We start from the raw sequence: 26,565 nt of genomic DNA on the forward strand, positions 1-26,565 counted from the left end.
TGGTCATCCTAGGCCCTACAGTTCTCAAGATATTCACAGAGAACTGTGTTCGCCCTACCCTCCCTTTCGGGGTCCAGTCCAGCGGGGGGGGCTACAGATCAAAACGAAGAATGACGGTTCCATGCTATCCATGTGGGGTACATGCCCACCAAGTTTTGTGTACCCCGGTCTTTCAGTGTCCCGGGAATCCTTTGTTGGTGTCGCCACTAAATGTACACATAAATTATTTTATTGTAAGGCCCCCCATGAACGAAAGTACACAAAACTTGGCATGCATTCGTAGGGTGTCATAATGATCCTACACTTTTAATTTCGTGCAGTTTTGACCTTGTCAGCCAGAGATATTGTGATGAAAACACCTAATTTTTTGCTTTTTAATTTTTAACTAGGTGGCGCTATACATGAAATAAGTGGTAATGGGATGGGTTGACATGCCCCTTAAGACCAACATACATAAAAAAGGTGGACCTCCTAGGCCCTACGGTTCTCGAGATATTCACAGAAAACTGTCTCCGGCCACCTACAGGCCAGTTGGTGTATAGTAACATAAATTAATTTATTGTGTGGCCCCCCATGAACGGAATTCCACAAAACTTGGCGTGCATACAGAGGGTGTCATAATGATCCTACACTTCCAATTTCGTGCAGTTTTGACTATGTTAGGTCACAGATACCTTCAATTACAACACCTCATTTTTACTTTTTTGTGTTTAACTAGGTGGCTTTATACATGAAATGAGTGGTTATGGAATGGGTTGACATGGCCCCTTGAGATCAACATACAAAAAAAAATGGTCCTCCTAAACCCTACGGTTTTCGAGATATTCACAGAAAACTGTGTCTGCCCTACCCTCCTTTCGGGGGGTCCAGTCCAGCGGGGGGGCTACAGATCAAAACGAAAACGATGGTTCCATGCTATCCATGTGTGTCCCGGGAATCATTGACGGAAATTTGGGCATGCGAAAAAAAAAAAAAAAAAAAAATCTGACTAAACCTATAGCGGCGGTCATAATAATTTTGTAAGGAGCTTTAACCACGCACACGCGGCTCTGCACACACCAATTATAGGGTGACACCTAGTGGTCAAACTGAGGCAATGTCCATTTTGCCAGTAATGGTCTACTCCAAACATTTAATGTTCTTAAATAGTAAAAAATAGGCTAGCTCTAAAATATACATGCAAGTAAGATTTTAACAATACATATCAATGATGTGTTTCCACGTGCGTCACTTAAGTTGTGAAGTCCAAAAATCTGATTATTAGCCAAGAAAGCCATACACTACTGTGAGCCTCACTACAAGCACCATGTTAAGCAACTTCCTGGAAGGTGTGTGTATTTGGTTCAGGGTTTATCTCCCTTTGCAGCTTCTGGTTTGTACCGGACCTTCGCTTGCTGTTGAATCCACTCTAACAAAATAATGGGGTAGTATCATACGCTAATATATCCACACATGCATGTAAAACCATTGAAGATATTAGAAGGGCACCTGAGAGATAATTTCTTCTGATTACTGATTGGATAGCAAAGTTCAGTGATTGACATAGGCCTAGCTCGCCTGTTGATTTTTCAGGAGGTCGCACGTAGCCTACAGCTGAAAGCCTACCCGAAATGAAGGCATTGGAAAAGTTCAAACATACCGCTACTGTCATTATCAACACTATTTATCTCCTCGTTCGTCAGATTAGCGAAGAAATAACCAAGACCACGTCACTGACACTGCGTGGGCTCTTTCAAGCACAGTAGTCTATAGCTACATTACCATTCGACACATAGAGGAGGTGCACCGTTCCCGGAGGTACTGCAATACCGGGTCGATGCGTGGAGTGGACGGAGCAAGCCCCTATTCCATCTCCCTGTTCCAAAAATCAATTTAATATATGGTCCCCGGGTAGGGGACGTATCAGATATTAAACTGATAAGAACAGATACTACACTTGATCTTAGCCAAAAGGCCGAGAAGCGATACCTTCCTCCACCTTTAGCAAAGGACTGTATTTGCCGTCTTAAACTTCACGTTTAGAGTCCTTACAATAACCTACACAGTTACATCAGAGAGGATGCCCAGATACCTGCACTTTCACGTTCCATTACTTAGAAAGTTTGAAAATCCTTACCGATTGCTGCTAGATGGACATTTAGAGCAATACTTTGAATGAGGCGTTACACAATGCATCGCTTGAACCAATCACAAACGAGTAAGAAGAAACATGATTTCACAATATGTTTTAAAGAAGCGTTTACATAGATTGTCTGTGCGTTTAAGCACGAGAAGCACACGCGTCAGATAGTTACTGTTGTAAATGGCTTTGGTCTCGGATTTAAGGTTTAATTTTTATTTTAAAAATGCCATCCCTCCACCCAGTGGATAAAAGTGGTATGGCATAGGCTACAACATTGGCTGAGCTCCTCAGTCCTCACGATAAACTTAGTCTACTGAATTGGCTCTTTATATGAATTCTAATACAGTAGAATCTAAAATGTATCTGACATGAGACAAATTGGAAATTGGAAAGACACAGTCTACCAAAATAATGCAGACCTATACCCTGGAATAAGCGTGACAACATCATGGTCAACACCAGCAGCCAGAGTCTGGCTTTCTACTGTGAGAAACATAAGCAAGGGCTGCTGCATATCCAAGCAAGGTAACTAGTAGGCTATAGACCAATTTATGGTTCTGCGTCAAATCGACCATTGCAGAACTTTAAAACGAGATACAAGAGACAAACAAATAGACTACTGAAAACAGACCAAGGAAAACCTGTGAAGTCAGTTTGTAACTATTTTTCTCTCACTCCCTTACACTCACACACTTAATCTAATACAAGATACAAGGAACTTTATTGTCACATGCATATAGTTACTGGATGTAAGAAATGCAGTGAAATTATGTCTGGTGTCAGCCTATTTGTGCATTTATGGGGGGGATAGTAGATTAAGTGGCAAGGGCTGCATAAGAAAGGTGGGGGGATTGGGATTGGGCACCAACAAGGAGCACCCAAGAGAGGAGCACCCACTTAATCTAATGCGCAAAATGGACCGTTTCCACAACAACCACCGTTTCCTTGTTTAATTAATTTCATTTAATAACACTTTGGCTACACAATAACTTACGTTTCTCCAATATTTCATAGCGGTGAATAAGTCATAGGCTGCAATCCTCCACTGAGCAGGCTGGCCACAAAACTGCTTTCTATATCTAGTATATTGTTGAGATTGCACTCAAAATAGGTCTTATACTGTCATATCTGCAGTGGTGGAATGTAACGAAGTACAAATACTTCGTTACTGTACTTAAGTAAATTTTCCACGTATTTGTACTTTACTTAAGTAAAATTTATAGTGCATACTTTTTACTTTTACTTCGTTACATTTTACAGCAATTATCTGTACTTTTACTCCGCTACATTTCTACAACGCCATCGTTCCTTTTTACGGTACATTTTATGATCAGTGATGATTTTTTTTCTCTCTGACAAACACGTTTGTTTTACCGGGGGTTGCTACCAAAGATTCTGGAGCGCTACGTGCAGTCTTAGAAACATAAGCTTCTAGTCTAGACCAGGCAAAGCGTCAGCTTGTAGCCATCTGCATTCGGTAGGCTATATTTACCAGACCCATGGCTACACTGTACATGCAACTGTGTTCTGTGCCTTTCTCTGTCTGTTATCTGCAGCGTTAGGGCCTCCTCTCCGATGAGATTGCTATCCGCGGATCAGCGAAGTTACAGGCTATGCCCATGCTTCTGTCACACGTCTGCTCATTTGCGGCACAAATGAATGGTAGACTATTAATGAACCGGTGGCCGGAAAAAACGTAACATTTTCCAGATTAGGAAATATTCTTTAATTGTGTGTGATTAAATAAAGATGCATAGCCTACAATTAGGATGTAGTAACGGGAGCGCTCATTCAATGTCTATGCGTCTGCGCAAGTGAAACTGAACTTAATCATAAAGACACCTTTCTCAGCAACTTTTCTGTTCAATCAGCATAATTGGCATTACGATCCACCCGACGTTTCCCTTGTCTACCCCGTTAAACTTCAGGCTCTCGTGTTTTGCTGAATGATATTACTCAGCAGATCACCCTAGTAGATAACCAGAATTACAGTCTCTAGAATTGTAGGTCAGAATGTAAACTGGGCCACAGATGGTAAGCACAATTGCATTAACTTAAAACTATCTAGTCGAGTATAACCTAAAACTAGCTTAATTAAAATGCCACAGCCCATACTGATTTTTCCTTTTAGAATATATATATTAAGAGAATAAATCATTATGCAAATACTTTTTTTTAATACTTAAAAGTACATTTAAAAAGCAGGTACTTTTACTTTTACTTAAGTAGGGTTGTCATTGTGGTACTTTTACTTTTACTAAAGTAAATAATTCTCTGTGTATTTGTACTTTTACTTAAGTACTGAGTTTCAGTACTTCCTCCACCACTGCATATCTGTCATATGAAAATCACTCAAAGTGAAATATTTCAAGCCTACAGCTCTTGAAAACCAAAAATCAGTGCCCTCTATCGGCTATAACCGCACTATGTAAGTTTGCCAGATCGGGTAGTGGATCTGTAGTTCGATGGAATGAGACATAAGAAACTACAAATTTGACTTGCATCTGATGTCGCAATACATCGTACTTTTATAAGTCATGCAAAATATTCTACCTTGTCTGTGGACATCGTTATTTGCAAAGCCGGTGCTGGATAAACAAATAGCGTGCGTGCGACAGAGGGAAAGTTCTTTGGTGTTGCTCAATATTTGGTCGGGCTGCTTTTGCAACATTCTGTACCTGTGCCGTGCTGGCACTCTGCTCATCGTTGTTACTTGGGCCAGCGCAAGCATCTTTGGTGTTTTAAGTTCAGGTCAAAAGCAGTTCATAGTGTTCAAATTCCACAAGTTTCCCAAATGTTGCTAACAGACAAAGAGGGAGAAAACCTAGGCCATGCTCCTCCAGCAGGCTTCAAAACCAATAGACGCATCACATTGAGAGGACAGGTGTGCAATTTACTAATTAGCCACAGGTAGTGACATCACTGAAGCCCTGCCTGTCAGTCAGTAGCGGGATTCGACTTCATGTAGCCGCCTGCTGCCGTCTTAAGCTGACTGCATAACGTGATTATTTCTGAGATTCTGACATCTTTTTCAACCACAGCTGCTTTCAAGCACAGGTACAATTTGAATTGTATTAATTAATTTATTTATTATTATTATTATTATTATTATTATTATTATTATTTGCAGCAGGAGTCCTGACAGACGGAGATTCCTTTGTAGCATGACTCCATGACCGATGTTTGAAATGGGATACTCCACACATGTAGTTGAAACTGCAAGGGCATTGCTATCTTAAAAAGTGTTATTCCTAGCCTGCCCAAACTTTGTAGGGGGGAAGACAAACATGTTCCCAGTATGATCGGACCACTAACAGTACAGAATGCCCACTGGTTTTACCTGTGTGAAATGTCTAGCTCTTTGGTCACTCTTGTCAATGGGAAACCAGATATTCTTGGCAGGGGAGGTGCCATGATCAAGATAACATACATTTCATTACCATGCACCAATGTTGGTGGTGATTGTTTGGTATGGCAAGAAAGTAGGAAAAATGAAGGTATGGAGGTGGGGGAAAACCTCCAAGTGGTTCTTACTTCATTGCAGGTCGGCAGATGTTTAGAGTAATGTGAATTTCAACGCATCATTTCCAGTCGTGAGGAGCTGCTTTCATCCTTTTGCTTATTGTTTTAAAAGAAACGTCTGATTTGACTCAATTACTAGATAAATGTCTGGAATTGCTGAACTAGTAGATACAGAGGAAGCTCATAAATGTCTTAATGTTAAACTTGAACCAAGCTTTGATTCTTTCATGGAAAATGTGCAGAGTATTTGTGTTTCACTCTCAGTGTAGACTGACTCAGCTGTATGGTTTGGCACCATTGCAAACTTTTTAGGCTTTTAGCGGATTTGACAGTGGCCATTCTAGGATTGGTCTTAACAAAGGCTCAGTGAGATGAGATGAACTGTTGGTGTGTTCACATATTAGTGTCATGATCCCACCTATGTCATGTAGATGAGATTTGTAGGCCTACGGTGTATGTCTGCAACCATAGAGACTATAATACACCCTCTGCTTCAGGACAATATCTGTCATTGGTGGTACATATCTATATATATCAGTTTATGTCATATATCTGACCTCACTCTTGGTTTTTCTGACGGTTATTACATTCTGCTTACAATTTGTAAATGCTGAATTACAGAGACTCGCTCATCTCATTTCATTTTCTTACATTATACACATTGAGTTGCCCTAGCCAACCCACATACACTAGAACCTTATGTACATTGTTTGTCTTATATGCATCCTGTATTTTGCATGTTTAGTGTAACGGTATACTGTTACAACATGTTTATTGTATATGTCTGTATAAAACATGTACTTTGTTTTGTATATGTACTGTATAGCTCTGGAAAAAAAACACTGCACATTTTTTCAGTTGCTGAGTGACTTTCGATTGAGTTGACGGTCATATTCAAAATTAAGACATCTCTGCAAATTTGAATATGACCATTAACTCATTTGAATGTCACTCAGCAACCGTAGGATGACATCAGAAAAAATTGCAGTGGTCATTCATTTTTTCCAGAGCTGTATATTTTCCTAAGTTTTGTCCATTGTGTATGCTAGAGTAACACTACCAGCTGGGACCAAATTCCTTATATGTGTGAACATACTTGGCTATTAAAGTGGTTTCTGATTCTGATTATTGCTCCATATGTTCTTTATAAACAGTGTGCTGTAACTGACGCCAAAGCTCAGTGATGACTTCAGCCCCCGGCCTAGTATTCAATCATGCGTCGATAAAGACACCAAAGGTACAGTTTAAGGCAGAGTTGGGCAGAATATACACATGGTGAGGGCAAGAGTTGTATAAATTAGTAGTTTTATTATCTTGACTTAACCATCATGCCAAGTCCTTATTATAAGAAAACATTGAAATATCATTGTGAGAGAATGATTGAAATGGGTTACTGTGTTAATGAAGTTGCTAATACTTTTCAATTTTGTGGTTTCTGGGCCTTTTAATTATTATGTCACTGTGTATTTAGTTAGGAAATGTCTAAGCTGTTACAGGAACACATGTAAACTTGTGTTTTGATATATGCACTTAAATGCACTTCATTTTGGCTTAATAACTGAAGGTATGATCATGATGCCCAAAACAATGTGCCTTGGACTTACGCTTATCATGGACGGGGTCAACAGAAAGAACATCCACATGTTTATCCACAAATGCAAAGCTCTATGTCCTGGCATGCAATTAACCTTTGCTTAATGATCACCATTCTTTTCAGGAGTAGGCAACCGGATATGACCAGGCTGCTGGTAATATCCAGCAGCGGTAGCCAGCAGTATTGCCCAGCCTGATCCCGTAGCCAAGGGAAGCCCCTGGAGATGAACTCAACTGGGCCATCGCCAGGGGTACCTGGAGAGGTGAATGCCATAGACACGGTCTCTACAGGAAACTCCTGGCTGCAGTTCCTTTGAGGTGAACCGTGTCCCTTAAGAGCCACCATCCACTGCTGTCTTGACTACTCTGGTGAGGGTGACTTAGTAAGTGGAGGTATGTGTCACATCATAGACAGTAATTAATAATATTGTCATAAATATGTGGTGGTTTAAAAAAAAAATCCTATTACAAATGTGTACATTTATACATCGCATCAATACATAATAAAAGGTATGATTTAAAAAGGTTGCTTTTTTCCCTCTTTGTTCATTCTCCATCTTGTGTCTGAGTATGTTTGTGGTGCCTCTTCCTGACAGGGCATTTTGGACCGATGTCATCCCTTGATCCAACAGCCTAAAAATGCACCAGAGTTTCACCCTAATGATGTCTTGGAGTTCATGTCAAGGGTCAAGAATTGGCTGACAATAGACAGTTCCACTCAGACTGGGGCTGAAGGACATACACTTTTCATATATCTCAAAGGGCAACGTCATTGCCCCCCCCCCCCCTTTAATCACCAAGTGTTATGTTTTTATCCATGTGGTCTCTTCAGAAAGGCCCAAACATTATCCAAGTATCATTCCCAAGCACTCCGTTAGGTCAGCGTAATGAGTCTGTGAACGGCTCACTCCCATAGTGCTTCCCGAGGGGCCGGTGTATGCGATGCACAGGGCTCTGTGTAATCTGGGTCTGGGGGGACCCAGAGGTTCAGGGGGCCAACTGGAGAAGTGAAGCCCAGGACGGGGGTGCTATCGTTGGCCTCTGAACCCCGAGGCCCTGTGGGGTACACGCGAGCAGGACGCACAGCAGGCATTCCTGTAGTAGTTGTACACACACAGGCGAGCCTGGACCACCACGTTGCAGTTGAAGTATTTGTCCCGACAGTTCTCATCTGGAAGACATTGAGGGACGTCTTTATTACAGAAAGTACACACTGGGCATCACTTTCATGGTAGCAGAAGATTTAACTTAAACATATCTTGTGACGTGTATTTATTTATACGTTTTGGGTTTCAAAGTCTCAGACGTTCACCACAAGATCACTAGTGTGATTGTTAGCCTATGGATGACTGAAATCCAATCCAAATGTGATATTGATTTCTCCAGTGTGTTGTAAGATATAGCTGTAGATTTTAATTTCCTATGTTCTTGACATTTCACCTTTTAATAAAAACACCACTAAATATAAACCAGTCAGATTACTTTTTTTTTTACTGTTATATTGATATTACCGATACGTTTACTTAAAACCCTTAATTATAGATTTCTTGAGGTTAATTTAATCAGAACTTCAAAATGAATTCATGTGAACCTGATTATTATGGTCCTTATTTCAAAAAAGCGCATTCACCTTTAATTCGTATAGATGTCTATGTAATATGGTTCATTTGGGTATAATAAAGTCTAGTGTTCACTGTTCTCTCTATTTGGATGGAAGCTGAGATAATGTAATGGTTACAGTGCACATTTACGTAACTTGTGCGCTAGCCATGTCTAGCACTGGTCCCACAAGGCCATCTGAAGTGACCCAGTTGATTAGCTTTGCTTGCAACTTGCAAGTAAATTCAACATCATAGCCTGACCAGTCTGATGGACAAGATATCACTGTCTGCACAGTCTGACCCATACTGTATTTCAACCTGGCCTGCCACTGCATTCGCTGCTAAATGTTAACTTTTTCCTGTAGTACTGATAAAGCTAATTGCATTCCGGGCAGAGCTTCTACACACTAATGTGCAGGCTGGACTGCTCATGACACCCCCCTCCCCCTCCCCCGTAACACTGCAAACGTTAAGCTTCCAATCCAAGGCACTGTGAAGGTGAGACCACTGAGGCTGAAGCGATACACACTGACCTATCTCAGGGATGCAGGGCTGAGGATTGCACTCCTCTTTGTCCGGCGGACGCAGGTGCTCCTCGCAGCCCTCTGTAGACTGGAGGTCATCCGAGAGGCAGCGCACCTCCCTGATCCGGAAGCCACCCTCGCATGTCTTGGAACACTGCAGGTGTAAACACACACACACACACACACACACACACAGATATGCACAATGCATGTTAAAAAAAGTGTTGGCTGAATAAGGGGACTCAGTCAGTCACTGGGAATTACATAAATCTTTGGCATTGCGTTGAACAGCCATTCATGGCATGGGCAAACCTCCATACAGAAGCATCTCATCTAATTTACTCAATTTTTGGGCACCATAGTGAAGTCCAATGAAGAGTATTTGGTGTGGTCTGGCTTTCCTAACTGCTAAGTTATAAATAAGGTTAATGGTACATCACTTCTAATGCCGACTCACCGAACTCCAGTCAGTGTGGTACCACTTGGTCCCGCAGGCTTTAATCTCGCAGCTCTGCTGGCCGAGGGGCTTATCCAGGGACGAGCACTCGTACTGGGGCATCACAGTGAAGCCGTCGACCGAGCTCATCAGGCACGCCACCAATCTCTGCTGTGTCCCTCGGCCACAGTCGGCAGAACACTGAGGGAGACACCAGAAAGGATCAAGTAGAAGAAGAGGAGGCAGCGTGAACAACAATGGAGTGTACTATTATTTTTTGGACTCAGCAAGTCGTTTTCAATTATGAGAAGTGGAATCGGGCACAGCTTATAGAAAAGTGTTATGCACATTTCCAACGTGCAGTTGTATAGAAATGGTACATGAACAATGCTCATTACAATGGTTAAGGAGCTAAAGCAATAACACACCTGACTCCAAGGCCCAGTGTACCACTCTATGCGACTGTCGCATGGTCCGTTGTTGCACACTTGAGTCTCTGGGGGGCGCTCTGAGCCACAGCCCTCCAGTGGCAGACTGCTAATGTGATTGGTTAGGCACAGGACTCCACGGGTTCGCAAACCCATCCCACATTCTGCAGAACACTGTGGATAGACAATAGGCCAGACATGAAATGTTTTATATGCTGGTATATGAAATCTTTAAAATAAGAATTACTTTCATTTCAGGTGTTCACACTGTATTTCTTCACTGATATGATGGTATGATGATATGCATAGGGACATTTACCACTCAAGTCAACACAATGTCTTCATGTGTTATGTAAAGTGCACTTGACACTGTTATAAATATCGGGGTCAACCGAACACACCTAGTTCTCCCAAATCAATAGGAAGTGATAAACTTGATTCGCACTTCCTTAATATGTGGATGTTTACCTGACAATCAAGAACTATCCAAGGAAACAACATGGGACAATTCTCTGTCCCAAACCCATCAGGAAGTAGTTTCTCACCCGACTACCCCACTCGGTGAAGAACCAGCTCTTGGCGCAGGGTCCCATGTCACAGTTCTCCACGTCGTTGGGCCTCAGGTTCATGTTGCACTCCTCATCTGCGACAACGTCGCCCACGTTACTGAGGCAGTGGACGTCTCGCCTCTTCTGCCCCACTCCACACGGCACTGAGCACTGGACAGGGAAGGAGAGAACGGTCGGGTGCATTATGTCCAGCCACACACATACACACCAGCAAGTAGCCCCTCTGTGCCGAGACAGAAACCCACAGCAGTGACTATTGGTAGGGTTTGCTTGCTGGCCAGAATTTGTTCTCTTCTCCTACAACTGCACGACTGGTTGTACATGGTTACATCCCTTGGTTACTGTTTACATGTGAAATGTGTAAGCAACATTCCCAGTACTTGTCAATGCCACCTTCTTTTGGCATGATGTAATTACTGTAGAAAAACACTAATTTGAGCATTTCAGAGAAACATCTTTTATCCTATTTTTAACAACAGATTATTCACAACGTAGACACACATCAAAAATGTAATAAATGAATTGCTACTCAAGACTTAAAATCATCAGTAATATTTTGTATGTATAAAATCTATGTGCATGTGTTGCTGTGTCTCCTCACGTGGTGTGGTGTAGGGGAGGAGAGGAGAGGAGAGGCAGTGCTTTGACTGACAGCTGTCACTCACGGGACTCCACTCGGAGCGGATCTGCCACTCGCTGCAGATCTTGAGCTGGCACGTGCTGGCCGTCTCGGGCCGCTCCAGGTGGCGACAGCGGCTGGTGTGCACATTGAGGGTGCGGTTGGCGTACAGCTGTCGGCACAGAACCTGCCGGTGCTGCATGCCCAGGCCGCAAGTCCTGCTACACTCTGACCACTCACCAATGTCCCAGCTGCATGGATAGAGCAGAGCAGACACAGGCATTCCAAAACGATTCCCTGAGGGTCACTGTACTATTATGCACTCAGATAACTGGCCCAGGGAAGTATTCCAAAAAAACTTGTTAATATCGTTTCTGGGTAAATGAATGGAAAATACCAAAACCATTACTAAAAGATTCACTAAATGTCACCATAACATCACTGTGACCACTGACACTGAATATATAACTGGCTAACAATAACTTACAAGGTTATAAAAACACGAGTAACCTATGTTACATTTCAAAAATGCATGTTTACATTTGATTGTCTGTGTTTAAGCGTGTGTGGATACGAAATTATGGGACCTCAACTCTACTTGTGTGTAAATGTGTGTGAATCTAACATGATGGGTGCTAAACTATGTCTGTGTGTGCTTGTGTGTGGATATGACATGAACTCTGCCTGTGTGTGCGTGTGTGTGGATATGACATGAACTCTGCCTGTGTGTAGGTGTGTGTGGATATGAAATGGCGGGTACTCACAAGGCTGGACAGGGTTCTGTATTGCAGGGCTCCTCCTGAGGACTGGGCTTGGTGGCGCGGTCACACAGTGTCTCTGACACGTGCGCATGGGTCACTCTGTGGACGCAGTTAAACACAGAGTACCTGCTGCCTGTGGAGGGGAGGATGAGGCAAGTTACTGCTTTGGCAGAATAGCAACCAGTTTCCAGCCGTGGCTATCTTGGGTTTGTACTGTCCACTCTTGTCTCACTGTTATAAAACATCTTATTGTATATTATGGTGTGTATAAAACACAATTAAATGTACTGTTTTCATGTATGATATTTTGATGGTAGTAGATGTCTGTGTCTGTCTTTTTGAATGAGAAATGCACACAAGAAACTGTACAACTGCAGTTCCCACCTTTGCCACAGGTGGCGCTGCAGTCTGTGGTGCCGGTGAGCTTCCAATTGTACTCCCGCTGCCAGCGGGGAGGCTGCGGCTGTGGTAACTGGTTGTCCGGCACCAGGGAAGGGTATCCACCCTGAGACCCCTGGTTGGACCCGCTGTAGCCGTCGTAGCGGTCAGTCACACCTTGGCCGTTAACTGCGTTCCCTGTGGAATGAGGCACACGCGTTTCTTTGAAGGGACTTGACTAATACGGTTTCTTTTCCAACGAGACACTGAAATCGTGCCTATGTGACTGGGAATATATCTGACCAAGAGGAGCACACAGAGGTTCTTTGTGTCTCTGTGGACAAGCATTAAAATTGACTCTTCCTACATCAGTCAAACCGATTATTTTAACAGATACAATTTTCTTTTCCAACATCCAAACAAGACAGAGCATGTCGGATTGAATATTCTTAAAGCTGACAAGCACACGCAAGCACACGTACACACACACACACACACACACACACACGCTCATATTTCCTGAACTTGAGGACACTAGCGCTGGGAATCATGCCTCTTTCCCGCCAAACATTCACCAAACAACACAATGAGAACTCGCAGGAGGTTTTTTGGCCGGGCCGTGATGTTGTGAGACGTGAGAGTCTGAGTGAAGCGTTCTGTAATAATCTCCCAGCGCGCTCGCAGCTGAAGCGGCACACTGAGGGAGCCATTCGGCACTCAGCACTCACCTCCTGCACCGCCATCAGTGGGGAGTTGGGGGCCTCGGCTGTTATCCAGGGGAAGGATGAACTCATAGTGAATGTCAGGATTGGGCTGCTGATAGATCATCTGAGAAGAGAGAGAGGAAGGGAGAGAGAGAGAGAGTTGAAGGAGAAGGTAGAGATTCACTCAGTAACATAAAAAGTAACATAAAAGAGGGGGAATTCGGGGGCCAGATCTCAGCTCGGGGGAGGAGGCCTGGAGGAGGTGCCGCAGCTAAGTGCGGAGCAGAAACACAGCCAGGATGGTGACAGGCTGACGACAGGCATTAATCAGATGAGGAGGGAGGAGGCGCAGGCACCCATGATCATCCATAACTCACAAAGACGTCCAGGATCTCGTTGGTAGGCCCCTCCGCCACGAAGGACTCGCCTGCCGTGCTGCTGATCTCGTTGGGCCGCCGGTACGTGAACATGGTCCCGACGCCTTCGTACCTCCCTGGCCGGTCGATGGCCCAGTTGCCATTGATGATGGAGCGTCCTGATCGACTGCGCAGAGCTGCACACAAACGCACACAAACCAAACATATCAAATGGGACATATTGATACAATGATCCATGAAATTCCTCTTAGGAAAAAGAGCCAGGATGTCTTGTGAGGACACTTAATTTTGTGTAAGCATGAAACCAAACTCATGCCTTCAGTTTGTCCTAAAATACATAACCATGCATGTGTAGCAGGTAGACCTTCTCTGCCTGCTATTTCCCCATAGCACCTGGAAGTGCTAATGAAGGGGGCGGGGCATAGGCATTTGAGCAATCTGGCACCAGTGGAGTGCTACTTAAGAGGGGCAGAAGCCAGTAGCAATGTAGACTCCACTGGTGTAGCCCCTGCCTGCTACCGTCGGGTATGCTGTCTCCCCATAGACATTTGTGGTTTTATATTTATGTATATTTGTGGTGTGTTCTTTGTTTAATCTTCTGTGTTCTGTTCTTTTAGGCAGCACAGTCATGCTGGAACAACATGGGGGTGCTGCTGTCTTGTCTTGTCTTGGTTTTGCTTTGGTTATTTTATGTTTGGTTTTGGTGTTGCCTGTCTTGTCCTTCTGTTTGTAACTTTCATCTTTATTTAGTAGGGAGGTGGCTCTGAGGGGTCTAGTTTAAGCACGCGTGTGATGTTTTGGTGTATTCCTTGTAGCTTTACTGTGTACCTTTGCTGTGTAACAGGTGAACCTTTCTTTTATGCTTGCATGGTATTGGTCTGAATTTCCATAGTTGCCACCCTCAGATCTCCACTTCCCTACCTTTGTCTTAATAAATATTGTTTTCCTGTAATTCATGTCCACTGTGTATTTACGAACCTGAAAGCAGTACAATCTCTAAAAGATTCCCTGATGCACTAGGCCTCAGGGTGCGTGAATCAGGCTACTGTGATTGGCCTTGCCCTTCTAAAATACCACCCTGTTTACATTCTGGTAAGTCGTTGGGACACATAGAACATGAATTCCAGGTATGTTAATTTGTTGGCAGATTGTTTTGTGGTTCTTGCTTTTTATTTCTAAGACAAGACAGCAGCCGGCCAGGAGATTATGGATCTGGAGGCTCTACCGACCAGCCTTCCTGTGGACCTCTCCTGCCATCCTCAGGCTCTCTGGAAGTTTTTGGGTGCCTCCTCTGGACCAACCCCCAATGCTTGGACCGAGTTGCAGGAGGGAAGCCTACTTAGCGACCACTGGTGTGGCATTGGCCTACCAGTTGGCAGGGATGTGACTTGGACAGGCGGCAGTCAGACCACGAGGTCTCCACTGGAGTTCTGGATAGGTGGCGGACTGCGGGTCTCCTGTGTTCTGGATAAGCGGTGGCGGACTGCGGGTCTCCTGTGTTCTGGATAAGCGGCGGACTGCAGTCTCCCTGTCCTGGATGGCCCGGCGCGACTGCGGAGTTCTCCTGTGTTCTGGATGGCGGCCCGGACTGCGGGTCTCCTGTGCTCTGGATAGCGGCGGACTGCGGGTCTCCTGTGCTCTGGATAGCGGGCGGACTGCGGGTCTCCTGTGCTCTGGATAAGCGGCGGACTGCAGTCTCCCTGTGCTCTGGATAGCAGGAGTGGGACTGCTGGGTCTCCAAGTATTTGGTTTTTAATGCCAATAGTCATGTTTTAATGTTTTTGGCGTCTGGGCTCTGTATATTGGGGACCTTATGTACTTTACCTGTTTCCCTGTTAGTCCACTGGGTCCCCCTCTGTATCAGGGTTGGGTCCACTGGCCAGGTCTTCTGTACCCGTTAAGGGATTTTGGCGTGCCCAATTAAAGGCGTCACCATGTTTTAATTTTGTTCTGTGCCTTAATCCCTGGTTTTAGACCAGGGACAGTTTAATGGTCAGTTGGAGCATGGGGGCGGCGACAATTCGGGGGGTGGATTGTAGCAGGTAGACCTTCTCTGCCTGCTATTTCCCATAGCACCTGGAAGTGCTAATGAAGGGGGCAGGGCATAGGCATTTGAGCAATCTGGCACCAGTGGGTGCTACTTAAGAGGGCCAGAAGCCAGTAGCAATGTAGACTCCACTGGTGGCCCTGCCTGCTACCGTCCGGGTATGCTGTCTCCCCATAGACATTTGTGGTTTTATGTTATGTATATTGTGGTGTGTTCTTTTGTTTAATCTTCTGTGTTCTGTTCTTAGGCAGCACAGTCATGCTGATGGGGAACATGGGTCGTGCTGCTGTCTTGTCTTGTCTTGGTTTTGCTTTGGTTATTTTTTATGTTTGTTTTTGTGTTGCCTGTCTTGTCCTTCTGTTTGCAACTTTCATCTTTATTTAGTAGGAGGTGGCTCTGAGGGGGGTCTGGATTTAAGCCGCGTGTGATGTTTTGGTGTATTCCTTGTAGCTTTACTGTGTACCTTTGCTGTGTAATAGGTGAACCTTTCTTTATGCTTGCATGGTATTGGTCTGAATTTCCATAGTTGCCACCCTCAGATCTCCACTTCCCTGCTTTGTCTTAATAAATATTGTTTTCCTGTAATTCATGTCCACTGTGAATTCTGAACCTCAAAAGCAGTACAATCTCTTAAAGATTCCCTGATGCACTAGGCCTCAGGGTGGCGTAGTCAGGCTACTGTGATTGGCCCCTTGGCCCTTCCTAGGTACCACCCTGTTACACATGCTTCCAAAAGAAATGTTGGTTTCAAGTTCTAAAATTGTCATGTAATCGTCTATAATGTAACCTCGAAGTTCATCTTTGCTAGAAGAAAGGCATCCTGAGATGTTACTAGAGCAAAAAATAACACATCTAGAATGAATTGAAATGCCATTCAGCAGTGAATATAAGAACACTGATGGTGTTCCTACCAACTGGAAATGATTTCACCAGCTGCCTCAAAAATGTTTTTATGGCAACACCAGCTTTCGTTCTGCGGTAAATAAAATGACACTCAAGGGCATTAGTATGGTTCTGTGCCATCGAGGGGTGAAGCCATGTGTCTGCACTTGGGAACGCGGTCATTAATTTAAGGATTTCTGTTGAAGAGCAGCGACAGATTCAGCATAAGCCACCCTCACGGCCTCGTACCTTCCCCAGCTTTGCATACTGTCGCAGTGGAGGCCACATGATAAGCCCAGATAAGCCTGATGTTATTTACACAGCAGACCGGGCGAATAGCTCAGGCTATAATTACGCAAACCCGCAACACACACACAGTGATTGCACAGGATTAGGACGAGATTCACAAGCATTCCTTTCTATTCCAGGGACTGAGGTGTTCTTTCTCTATAGGGGGGAGCCAAAGGGAACAGCATTGGAAAACAAAATGGCCATCCAGATCTGAACTGCAGATACACTGAGTTGATGTTATTTAAGTCGCTCTCCGCTGCTCTTTGAACCAAACCCACCTCACAGCAGGAAGCCCAGAACAGCTACACTTATTGAATAAAAGCCGGTTTTATATGTCACACAGAGTTTGGTTCTAAAACGCTATATCCACCATTTAAAAAAAAAAAATTATAAATTGTTTGTTTACATTTTGTTTCGCAAGTATTTTCAGTAGAACTATAATTGGGTATTGATATTTGATTTATCCTTACTCAAAACAGCAATTTGATTGATATTACCTGAAATACACAATTAAATAACATGACTTTTTAATGTTTTTACAAATGGAGATATAGCGTTTTGGAACCAAACTCTTCACATGTGGTTGGGCTGAGACTGAACAGGGAATTGAGGTGAGGTGAGAAGGGAAGAGGTTAAGAGATGATGGCTGGGATGGAGGCTCAGGAGGGGTTTTCCTCTGAGGTGTTGGTCATCATCACATCCACCACCACCACCACCACCCCATGGGGACGAGGTGCCAATCCAGAGGATGTTACAGAAGTTCAAAGCTTTTCATTACAGGACATCTAAACCACTTCCGAAACTCCACCAACCTGCATGCATTGCACAGCCGCTGAAAGGCTAGACTGTTCCAAGTATGTGCACATACCCGGGCAGGCGCTCAGACTCATGCACAACCTCACACACTCATATGTACACACACACACCAACTCACACATTTGCACCAAGGGACATACAGTCACACACAAGCATTCACACACAGAGAAACCCATTTCCACTTGCTAAAACACACATATGAGCATATCAACTTCATATACATTCTCTCTCTCTCACACACAAACACACACACACACACACAGACTAAACACACAAACAGAACACACATAAATAAACCCTTTGTAAACTCTCTACTACAGCACAGCATGGCATTGCTCTGTATTGACACCGCAAGGTGCTCTGATCATCCCAGGGTGATCTCATAAGTCAGGACTATTCAATTAAAAATTAAGTTGGGCCAGATTTTCAAACCAAGAGATTGAGCTGGGCCAGACAATTTTCAGCAGCTGGTAGGATAAGCAGCAGATATAATGACACATTTTTAAATCAACACAAATGAATATATAGGCCTATTGAAAAACAAGTAGCCTAATGTTTACATTTATTGTTTTCCTTTTTTTTTTTCATTGGACACAGGCACATTAAAAACGGCATCAAACTTTTTCATGTGCTTGTATCAGATGTGTGTGTTTGTAAACATGTAAACTCTCCCATGCCCACATCCACGAATGTCCTTCTAGTTAACATATTAAAATGAGTGTGATTGTGGGAGGAGAGAGGGTGGAGTGTAATGCTCGTGCATGTGCGCTTAATTTCACGTTAATCGGGATGTTTTTCAGGTTTGCACGTACGCAATGTTTTAGTATGAAATCCACGCAAGTCTTTGTACATGAGGCCCCAGGCTACTAGGGATTTCTGTAGGATTTTTTGAAGGCTCGCGAAATGTTTCTTTCTCTGGCAAAACTACGGGCTGGGCCACTCAGAGGTTGATTCTGGGCCACACGTGGCCCGCGGGCCGCCAATTGAATAGCCCTGTCATAAGTCATAAGTCTGTTTATATTACATACATCTCTCAACTCAGTCTCTTATATATTATATATGTCTTTGAGCATTGCATCTCTGAGCCTGGCACCCTGGGTGGCTTCGTAGTGTGTGCCGCCCTCTATGGTGCCCTCTGTGAGACCCTGTGCCAGGCCAGTGGTGAGGAAATTCCTCGCTTTCATTTAAAAGGGACCAACGTGCAGGAGAGAGATGGGACCCCTAATGAAAGCTTGTTTATACCCCCACCCCCAAAGGGATCGGCGCAACCACAGCAGGGGTGGAGTAGAGGAGGAGCAAAGGAGGCTGAAGTCAGCACTGAGCAGAGGCATGGCTCTCGTTAAGGAGAAGTCTCCCACAATGCAAGGAGACAGCCCCTCTCTCTCCGAGCGGCTCCTGAGCCAGCCACAGGCTGGCCGACGCACTCCTCCATTGCGCTTTGAAGCCATTATGGAGCCTGTCCAGCGAGTGCATTATCAACTGGGGGATTCTGAGGGGAAGGAAGCGGAGGTTTTCCTGACACTGAAAGCGATAGTAAAGGGGGAAATAAAACACAAAAAAGTCAAACTTTCCTCCTGTCTCAGCTGCTTTTTAATTAAAGGAATCCAATCAACTTTACAAGCAGATGTTCCCTGCAAGCAGAGGAGCCGGGTAGGTTCGGAAATGAACCCGCGTGACCACAAAAAAGTGCTGATTCGGTTAAAGGGCTTTTATGAGTCACTTTTGCCGATACTCGGGCTTCCCTCTATTTTACTACAGAGCTAAATGTGAAACATTATCTTAAAGTCAGCCAGAGGAAGCTTCCGCACAGCTCCTGGAAAGAGTGCCTAGTCATGCTTCACAGAGAAGAAAAGGCCAGATTCAACTCTCAAGTGCTCAGCAAGGACCAATAGAGAAGTCCCCTTACCTCTTTAAAGAACAGTACTGAAAGGATACCACTAAAATGTCTCCACTGAAGTCTCCGTAGTTATATACACCCTAGAATATCATTGCATGACTATAAAGATCCATATATCGTAATCCTGTCAACTGGGGTCTAAGCAGACAGCATCCAATGCCAGCAGAGTGTGTACATGGGTGTGTGTGTGTGTTTGTGTGTGTGTGTGTGCGCGCGTGTGTGTGTGTGCATGTATGTGTGTGTGTGTGTATGTATGCGTGTTTGTGTATGTATGCGTGTGTGTGCTGACTGCCATGACCCTCTCGGCCACTCACCGAGGTAGTTGCGGCTCTTCACCATCTCGGTGATGTTGATCTTGGTGGCCCCCTCTGGGATCTCCACAATCTTGTGATAGCCCACTTTGGTCAGGCTGTGCTTGAACTGGCCCGACACCAGCCGGCATGCCGTGTTGTCTCCGCCGCACACCCCACACCTGTCCATCACCTTGCCCAGGTACTCATCACAGCCCAGCGTCTAGAGGTGGGGAGAGACACAGAGAGAAGAAGGAAATAATAAGGTCAGGGGCATAACTGAAAGACGAGATAGAGAGAGAAACAGGAAAGAAGAAAAGTTAGGAAGGAGAACAAAAGAGAAGAGCACCCTTTTAACATTCTCCAGCAAGCAAAAGCCATCCCAAAGCTGCCAAATGTAACAAGGGTTTGTTCTTTTTGTACAATTGTATTTGCCAGGATAAATTAATTTAGACATTCATAGGGATAAATAAATAGTTCATCCACAAAATGGTGCCCCCATCTCCATGCTTGTGACGGCTGACTCATGTTTCACAGCACACAAGGCCTTAAATGGCAGAATCCTTTTCAGGTGGAGATTTGCATGAGCTTATGATGGAGCTGTGTGTCTACCAGGTCCAACCAGGCACAACACATGTTCCACATATATTCTGAAGAAGACTTCTTGCTGGTGTTTATAAATGTAGGAGATTTGAATGTGTGTTTGACCAAGGGGAACTCAGCAGTGGGCTTCCCAAACTGCCTAGACTTGGTGAGGGAGGAGAGAGGAGGTGGTCCCCTGATTTATTTATTTGCAAATGTACATACTGTATGTATATGTACTGTATATATACTCTTTTGATCCCGTGAGGGAAATTTGGTCTCTGCATTTATCCCAATCCGCGAATTAGTGAAACACACTCAGCACAAAGTGAACACACAGTGAGGTGAAGCACACACTAATCCCGACGCAGTGAGCTGCCTGCTACAGTGGCGCTCGGGGAGCAGTGAGGGGTTAGGTGCCTTGCTCAAGGGCACTTCAGCCGTTCCCTCTGGTCGGGGTTCGAACCGGCAACCCTCCAGAATCCGAAGCGCTAACCAGTAGGCCATGGCTACCCCCCAATGTGTGAATGTGTGTTTGACTAAGGGGAACTCAGCAGCGGGCTTCCCAAACTGCCTAGACTTGGTGAGGGAGGAGAGAGGAGGTGGTCCCCTGATGTCCAGGGATGATGGTGAGCGGAGGCAGTGGTATGGAGGAGCCTGGGGGGCAGGGAGGGGTGAGTTGGTGATAACAGCTCACCAGAGGCAAGAGTGGCCTTAAAAATGAGCGATGCTCTGCTCTCCTGTGCTGCTCTTGGACCCCGGCCATCCCAGCGCAGTCATCTCTTAGGGGAAACAAACGAATGCCGGGCTACGACCACCTTGAGAACAGCGAGCCTGTGAATCTCCAGCGCTCCCAGACATGGCCCCCTCATGGGCCATTTCATCCAGATCTTAACCGAACCCTTCAGGGATTCCCTGTCTCACCAAACAGGCCTGTCCGCGGGAACCCTGTGGAGTGGACGCCCTGCAGCAGGCAGATCCATCTCCGGACTCCTTCACACTGTAGATACCCCTATGGCCTTTAAGACATGAATGCTCTGTTGTTACCAAACCGGCCATATGCGCGGACCTGATGCTAAAGCCAGCACAGCACAGGAGAAAGGGATTGCATGAGGTGTGGTAATGTTTGAATGTGCGAGTGTATGTTTGTGTGTGTGTGTGTGTGTGTGTGTGTGTGTGCACAGCTCAATGCACCATAAGCACACCACGCATGCACACACGCACACGCACACACACACACACACACACACACACACACACACACACACACACACACACACACACACACACACACACACACACCAATATGCTCAAAAGCCAAGCCACACAACACAGTCCTCTCTCCACGGGACACAACTGATGAAAGAAGGGTCCGGAAAAAAAGTGTGGCCCTGCTGGCCGGTCGTCAGGGTCATCCTGGGGTGAGAAAGGTGCCATCAAAGGAGTTCAGTCAGGGGCATCGCGATTAGGAGAGAGACTCAGAGACGGAGGGCCACCTCTGCCAATGGTAACACACTGCCCCCCTGAGGGCCTCCTGCTTACCCAGAAAGCCCCTCTGCTGGCGCATGAACAGAATCCCTGTATCGGATGACAAAACACACTCTGTGCAGTGGAGCCCGAGTATGTGGAGCGTCCGACCGCAGTGAGAATGTTTTTCCACCTCCGTGGAACGACAACAACATCGTGCTTGGACGCTGTGCAGTGGCATCCCCAGCGTCGCTTCTCCAGGATCAGGCGGCGCCCACGGCACTCAATCTAAACATGTAAGATAAATAAAACAACACACACACACACACACACACACACACACACACACACACACACACACACGCACACACACACAAACACAGATCTACCCTCCTCTCGTGTCCTCCTTCCACCCTTCTCCATGTCCTCACAGCCAAGCTCAAAATGTCAGGAGCATCCTCACAGCTGAAGGTTGTCCTGAACCAAGTCCCACAAACACACACACAAAGCCCCGCTTTTCTTACCATACAAACACACACACACACACACACACACACACACACACACACACACACACACACACATACAGAGCATGCATACTTACTCACAGCACACTCAAACCCACATATGCTCCAAGACCCCGAAAGCCGCTGACACTCAACCATCACCACGATTTTCTCCAAGGCTGTATTTGTGTATTCCCTGGAGGGGGCGAAGGGCTGGCTTCCTCCCATAAAGCTCTGCTCTGACAGGCAGGCAGGCAGAGGGGTTATCTGTGGCTGTGTGCCTGGGAAAATCACTAGATATGAATCCATTTATACACACACACACAGAGACCCGTGATTTAGTGCCCTGCAGCCAGCATCAGTATGGATGAAATACGAGATGACTGCATACAGGGCTGCATTTGTGGAAAAACAGCAGAATGGAGACGGAATGCGGGCACACTGCCCCCACCCTTCAGTCCTGATCCACAACCAAGGGCTTTATACTTTGTAAAATGGATGTGCCTCATGCAGACAGTAAAAGTCATGAATGGAAACGTTTCAGATTCTTTCTGAAAAGTGAATCACCACCAGTCCTTGAGGAGCACTGGGATGTCAAGATGGTCTTCAAGATAGACAGGTCACCAACATATCGTATAAACAAATCCTTTCATTCAATTCTTATCTGACCTTTTACTGTTTCATCAGATTTCGTTGTAGTGGCTGTGAGTTGCTGTAGCATGAGTGTATATGTGTGTGTGTGTGTGTGTGTGGGGTATAACCTAAAGACCAGCTCTCTCAGGGCCAGATGTACTAACGCTTTGTTTCCACTTCAGGCGATGATTTGTTTATGCAAAAAATTAGTGCAGGTATATATAAAAAGGCCGCAATGATGTAAAAGCGCAAACTGCCTGTCGCGGGAGCTGAAAGTGGCAGATTGCGTTTGTCATGTCATGCATATGCATTCATGGGAGGATCCAGGGGAAAGTGGGAGTTTAGCGTAAAAAGATGGGAGGGGAAGAGTAAAGAGCCTAATTATGTATTTCAAGGGTATGTACAAAGACTGCTCCTGAAAGTGCTGCCTATTCTATTCTACTACTAAATACTTCCGCCTTTGTAAAAGCAGGTGTTAATCCAAATTGCAGTTCAATGCGTCAATAAGAGAACCTTTCAAAGACAACAGAATCGCTATTTAGAGCACCAGTTTTTGTGGTGAAAGTATTTGTACTACCAAAAGCAACCTTAACTTTCGTTGGCCTTTCTAATGTCTTACTTTCACTTTCACGCCATTCACTTAAACTTTCCTACTTGCTAGATTTGACCAATCTTCCATAGCCTACTTCACGAGCACAAGTAGTTTTGAGTAGAACTACTGATCTTCATTATCTCCCTGCTTGTTTACATCTTATCATGTATGGTATTATTTCATGATCGCTAAACGTTTGATTCTTTTAATGTTGTCATCAGTTAACTTCATTCAACTGCGCTTGTACTGTATGTAGGCTGCCATTCAGTTGTGGGACGCTCAGAAATTGGCGTTTATGGGCGGAGAAAGGCAGAGAAAGGCGCAGTTTACACTAAGGATTAAACGATTGATAAATATGACGGAAACTTGGGTCTGACAGCGTTCGCAATCTGCGGTGTGTCCATGACGCTGATAACGCTACGTTCGCAAATGTACGTACATCTGGCACTCAGTGTCACCCACACTACTGTGATATGGGCACATGTGAAAATGCACCTATTTGACACGTAACCTCGACGGTTCTGTTACAGTGAACAGCAGAGAGGCAGGGTAATGAGCCTGTTTAAACAGCTTGCAGGGACCATGCCGCTGTTTCGACTGCCCCGCAGGACAGCCACACTCCCTTTTAATAAATGTAAAAACAAGCACAGCGGGAGCCAGATTTTTCCTTTTGGAGGCATCAGCTGTGTTTAAGTGTTTGATTCAGCTTGTGCCAACAGCATGCTCCTCTCTTTCCCTCTCCCTCTCCCTCTCTCTCTCTCTTCTACAACCTGCTCTCTGTGGGTGGCTTGCGTTGTTTTGGCACAGGATGGTACGCCATCCATTCAGGAGTGCTGTAATTGAGATTTAAATGTCACTAAAAATCCCCCTTCATCTGGAAATGGTTAGACGTGTGAGGATCGAGACGAGGGAGTCGGTAGGACACGTAAGTTCTCGCATCTATTAGTTGAGAGAGAAATGTCTAGGCCTACCGCTGGCCAAGCCTCTACACCAAAAAGCCAAAGGCTCAGAGAGCTTTGCACGATGATAAATAAATATGTTGAGGATGGTATGTGTTCTTTTTTCCTGGTCACCATGATCCTCCAGCTCACTGCAACACAAGTTATGGCTCCATAAATATCTTTGTTCCCAGATAATATCAACATATTCTTGTACACAGCATCACTTTCACTGCCAGTGACATTATTTATCTTTGTTTTGTTTTTGTTTTTGAGGGACATGTACATATACGTGGCAAGCAGCCCAGTACAGACCACCATTTTCAGAAAGTTTTCTTTCACACAGAAAATATTTCATCCCTCTATTCATGCATGATAAATGTAATACAAATAACCACCATGATTAATATGATTACTCTAGAGTGTTGCATATTTGTGTACTCAACTTTAACTCAACGTTACTCCATTTGTAGCGTCAGGGAAATGTGTACTTGTGTGGTCCTATAGAGAAACTTCAGTGGAAGTGCCCGTGCTGAATCTGCTGTGTACGTCATACAAGAGACTATGCCATATGAGTTAACTTAAGAGAGTGTTAACTGCACACATAATGGACTGTAATTATATAATGAACTGCAATTATGTTTATTTCTCCTCACAGTCTCACTTCTTTTTCAGCCTGTAATTAATCTCTAAATTTGTGAAGTTATTGTACAGTTAATCTTTAAAAGATCCACTCTGACACTGAACTAACCACACTTACTGTAAGAGGACAAAAATACTACCTTGAATTTATATTTTAAAAAAAGCGAAGCAGAAATTCCTCGGTCAAGTGAGAAAGATGTGACTAAATTTACTGCTCGAGTGTGGGAACATAATGATCTGCCCTAACCCCAACTCTCAACAATGATTAATTTAGACCTGAGTGTAAGCAGAGCTAATGAAAAAGGCAGATGCTTCGCTTGTTATTATGCGCTCAACATGCAGATTGTCAAGAGGTGGCTGTGCTGATTTACTATGACACTTAATCCTTTAGCTACGGCTATGGACTGAGCCCGGTGCCCGGGAGCTTTGAACTGCCTGTGAGGCTGTGTGTTCTGCAGTCTCGACAGTGGGAAAGTGAATAGTTCTGAGTGACTTCATGCCTATGAGCAGGAAGTCTTGGCACAGTCTTGGCACAGTATTAAGTAACAGCTCCATCTTTTCATTTACTCTTGGGCTCTACAACAGATCCAGAGCAATCCATCAACAAGCAAATAAACAAATGTTTTGATTGTTCGCACATTGTTTGTGTTTTCAATAACTGAAAAACAGTCTTAAGAGAACCCCAGAGAAGTTGTGCACTCTAACAGCAGATATGTCCAATCTCTTCATAAATACACAACCACATATTTGACTTGTACGGTATGTCATATGGTTGCCATAATGAAATCTCATTATCTAGACATAGTTAATGTGCTTTATAGGCATCCGTATATGCAGAGATCCATTACTATACAGTAGACAAAACTCTGCCCAGAGGCAGGATGTGAGGGTTACTGACTCCAACAGGTGAGCAATGAATTAAGACACCAGCAGCACCTCAGACACAGCCTGCAGATGTTCCCAGCTGTTGCACATTCTCTTCATTTATCAACCCCATCATCTACATAATCCTAGGATGCGGCTCTGTGCTTTGGCTCGATCGGCTCGTTCGGCTCAAACACAGTATGCTTTCATTAGCGAGAAGAGCTCTCGTCCAAGAGAGAGAGTTCCAGTGAGCCATGCTTGGAACTTCGCTTTGGGTTTAAGACTCCATCCCTGGACTTGCCGGCCTGGTCAGGCCAGATGAGACATTCCCACAGTGATTTTTAACAGAGCGCCAGGAGACAGAAACCTTGACTTCATTTCAAGCCACAAGGTCACTAATGTCATGGTGTAAACAAACAAACAACTAAGAAAGAACTTTCGAGTAATGGAAATCTTTCAAATAGTTTTTTCATACATGATCATA

At 44.6% G+C, this 26,565-nt stretch overlaps 1 protein-coding gene, 1 long non-coding RNA gene and 1 other non-coding gene across 4 annotated transcripts in view; 1 reads left to right on the forward strand and 2 right to left on the reverse strand.

Annotated features, from left to right (window-relative positions):
* Positions 1 to 1,775: 1,775 nt before the first annotated feature.
* LOC125307733 lies at positions 1,776 to 1,966 on the reverse strand. The gene has a single exon (XR_007195769.1). It is a non-coding gene; the product is annotated as a U2 spliceosomal RNA (small nuclear RNA).
* A 4,829-nt stretch (positions 1,967 to 6,795) lies between these two features.
* Positions 6,796 to 8,010, forward strand: LOC125307208. Its single transcript, XR_007195668.1, has 3 exons — positions 6,796 to 6,881; positions 7,362 to 7,630; positions 7,834 to 8,010. It is a non-coding gene; the product is annotated as an uncharacterized LOC125307208 (long non-coding RNA).
* Positions 8,011 to 8,018: 8 nt separating this feature from the next.
* The window catches only part of LOC125307207 (thrombospondin type-1 domain-containing protein 4-like), a 56,231-nt gene continuing 37,684 nt past the window's right edge, over positions 8,019 to 26,565 (reverse strand). For both annotated transcript variants that reach the window (XM_048263055.1, XM_048263056.1), the window contains 11 exons: positions 19,882 to 20,080; positions 13,635 to 13,810; positions 13,282 to 13,381; positions 12,560 to 12,751; positions 12,179 to 12,308; positions 11,461 to 11,665; positions 10,772 to 10,945; positions 10,227 to 10,400; positions 9,820 to 9,999; positions 9,372 to 9,516; positions 8,019 to 8,408 (listed from right to left, as the gene is read on the reverse strand). In XM_048263055.1, coding sequence (XP_048119012.1) covers positions 8,266 to 8,408; positions 9,372 to 9,516; positions 9,820 to 9,999; positions 10,227 to 10,400; positions 10,772 to 10,945; positions 11,461 to 11,665; positions 12,179 to 12,308; positions 12,560 to 12,751; positions 13,282 to 13,381; positions 13,635 to 13,810; positions 19,882 to 20,080 — 1,818 coding nt within the window. In that variant the 3' untranslated portion in view covers positions 8,019 to 8,265. The remainder of the gene's footprint in view (positions 8,409 to 9,371; positions 9,517 to 9,819; positions 10,000 to 10,226; positions 10,401 to 10,771; positions 10,946 to 11,460; positions 11,666 to 12,178; positions 12,309 to 12,559; positions 12,752 to 13,281; positions 13,382 to 13,634; positions 13,811 to 19,881; positions 20,081 to 26,565) is intronic.

Source organism: Alosa alosa, chromosome 14 (assembly GCF_017589495.1).
Source record: "Alosa alosa isolate M-15738 ecotype Scorff River chromosome 14, AALO_Geno_1.1, whole genome shotgun sequence".
NCBI classification, from domain to species: Eukaryota; Metazoa; Chordata; class Actinopteri; order Clupeiformes; family Clupeidae; genus Alosa; species Alosa alosa.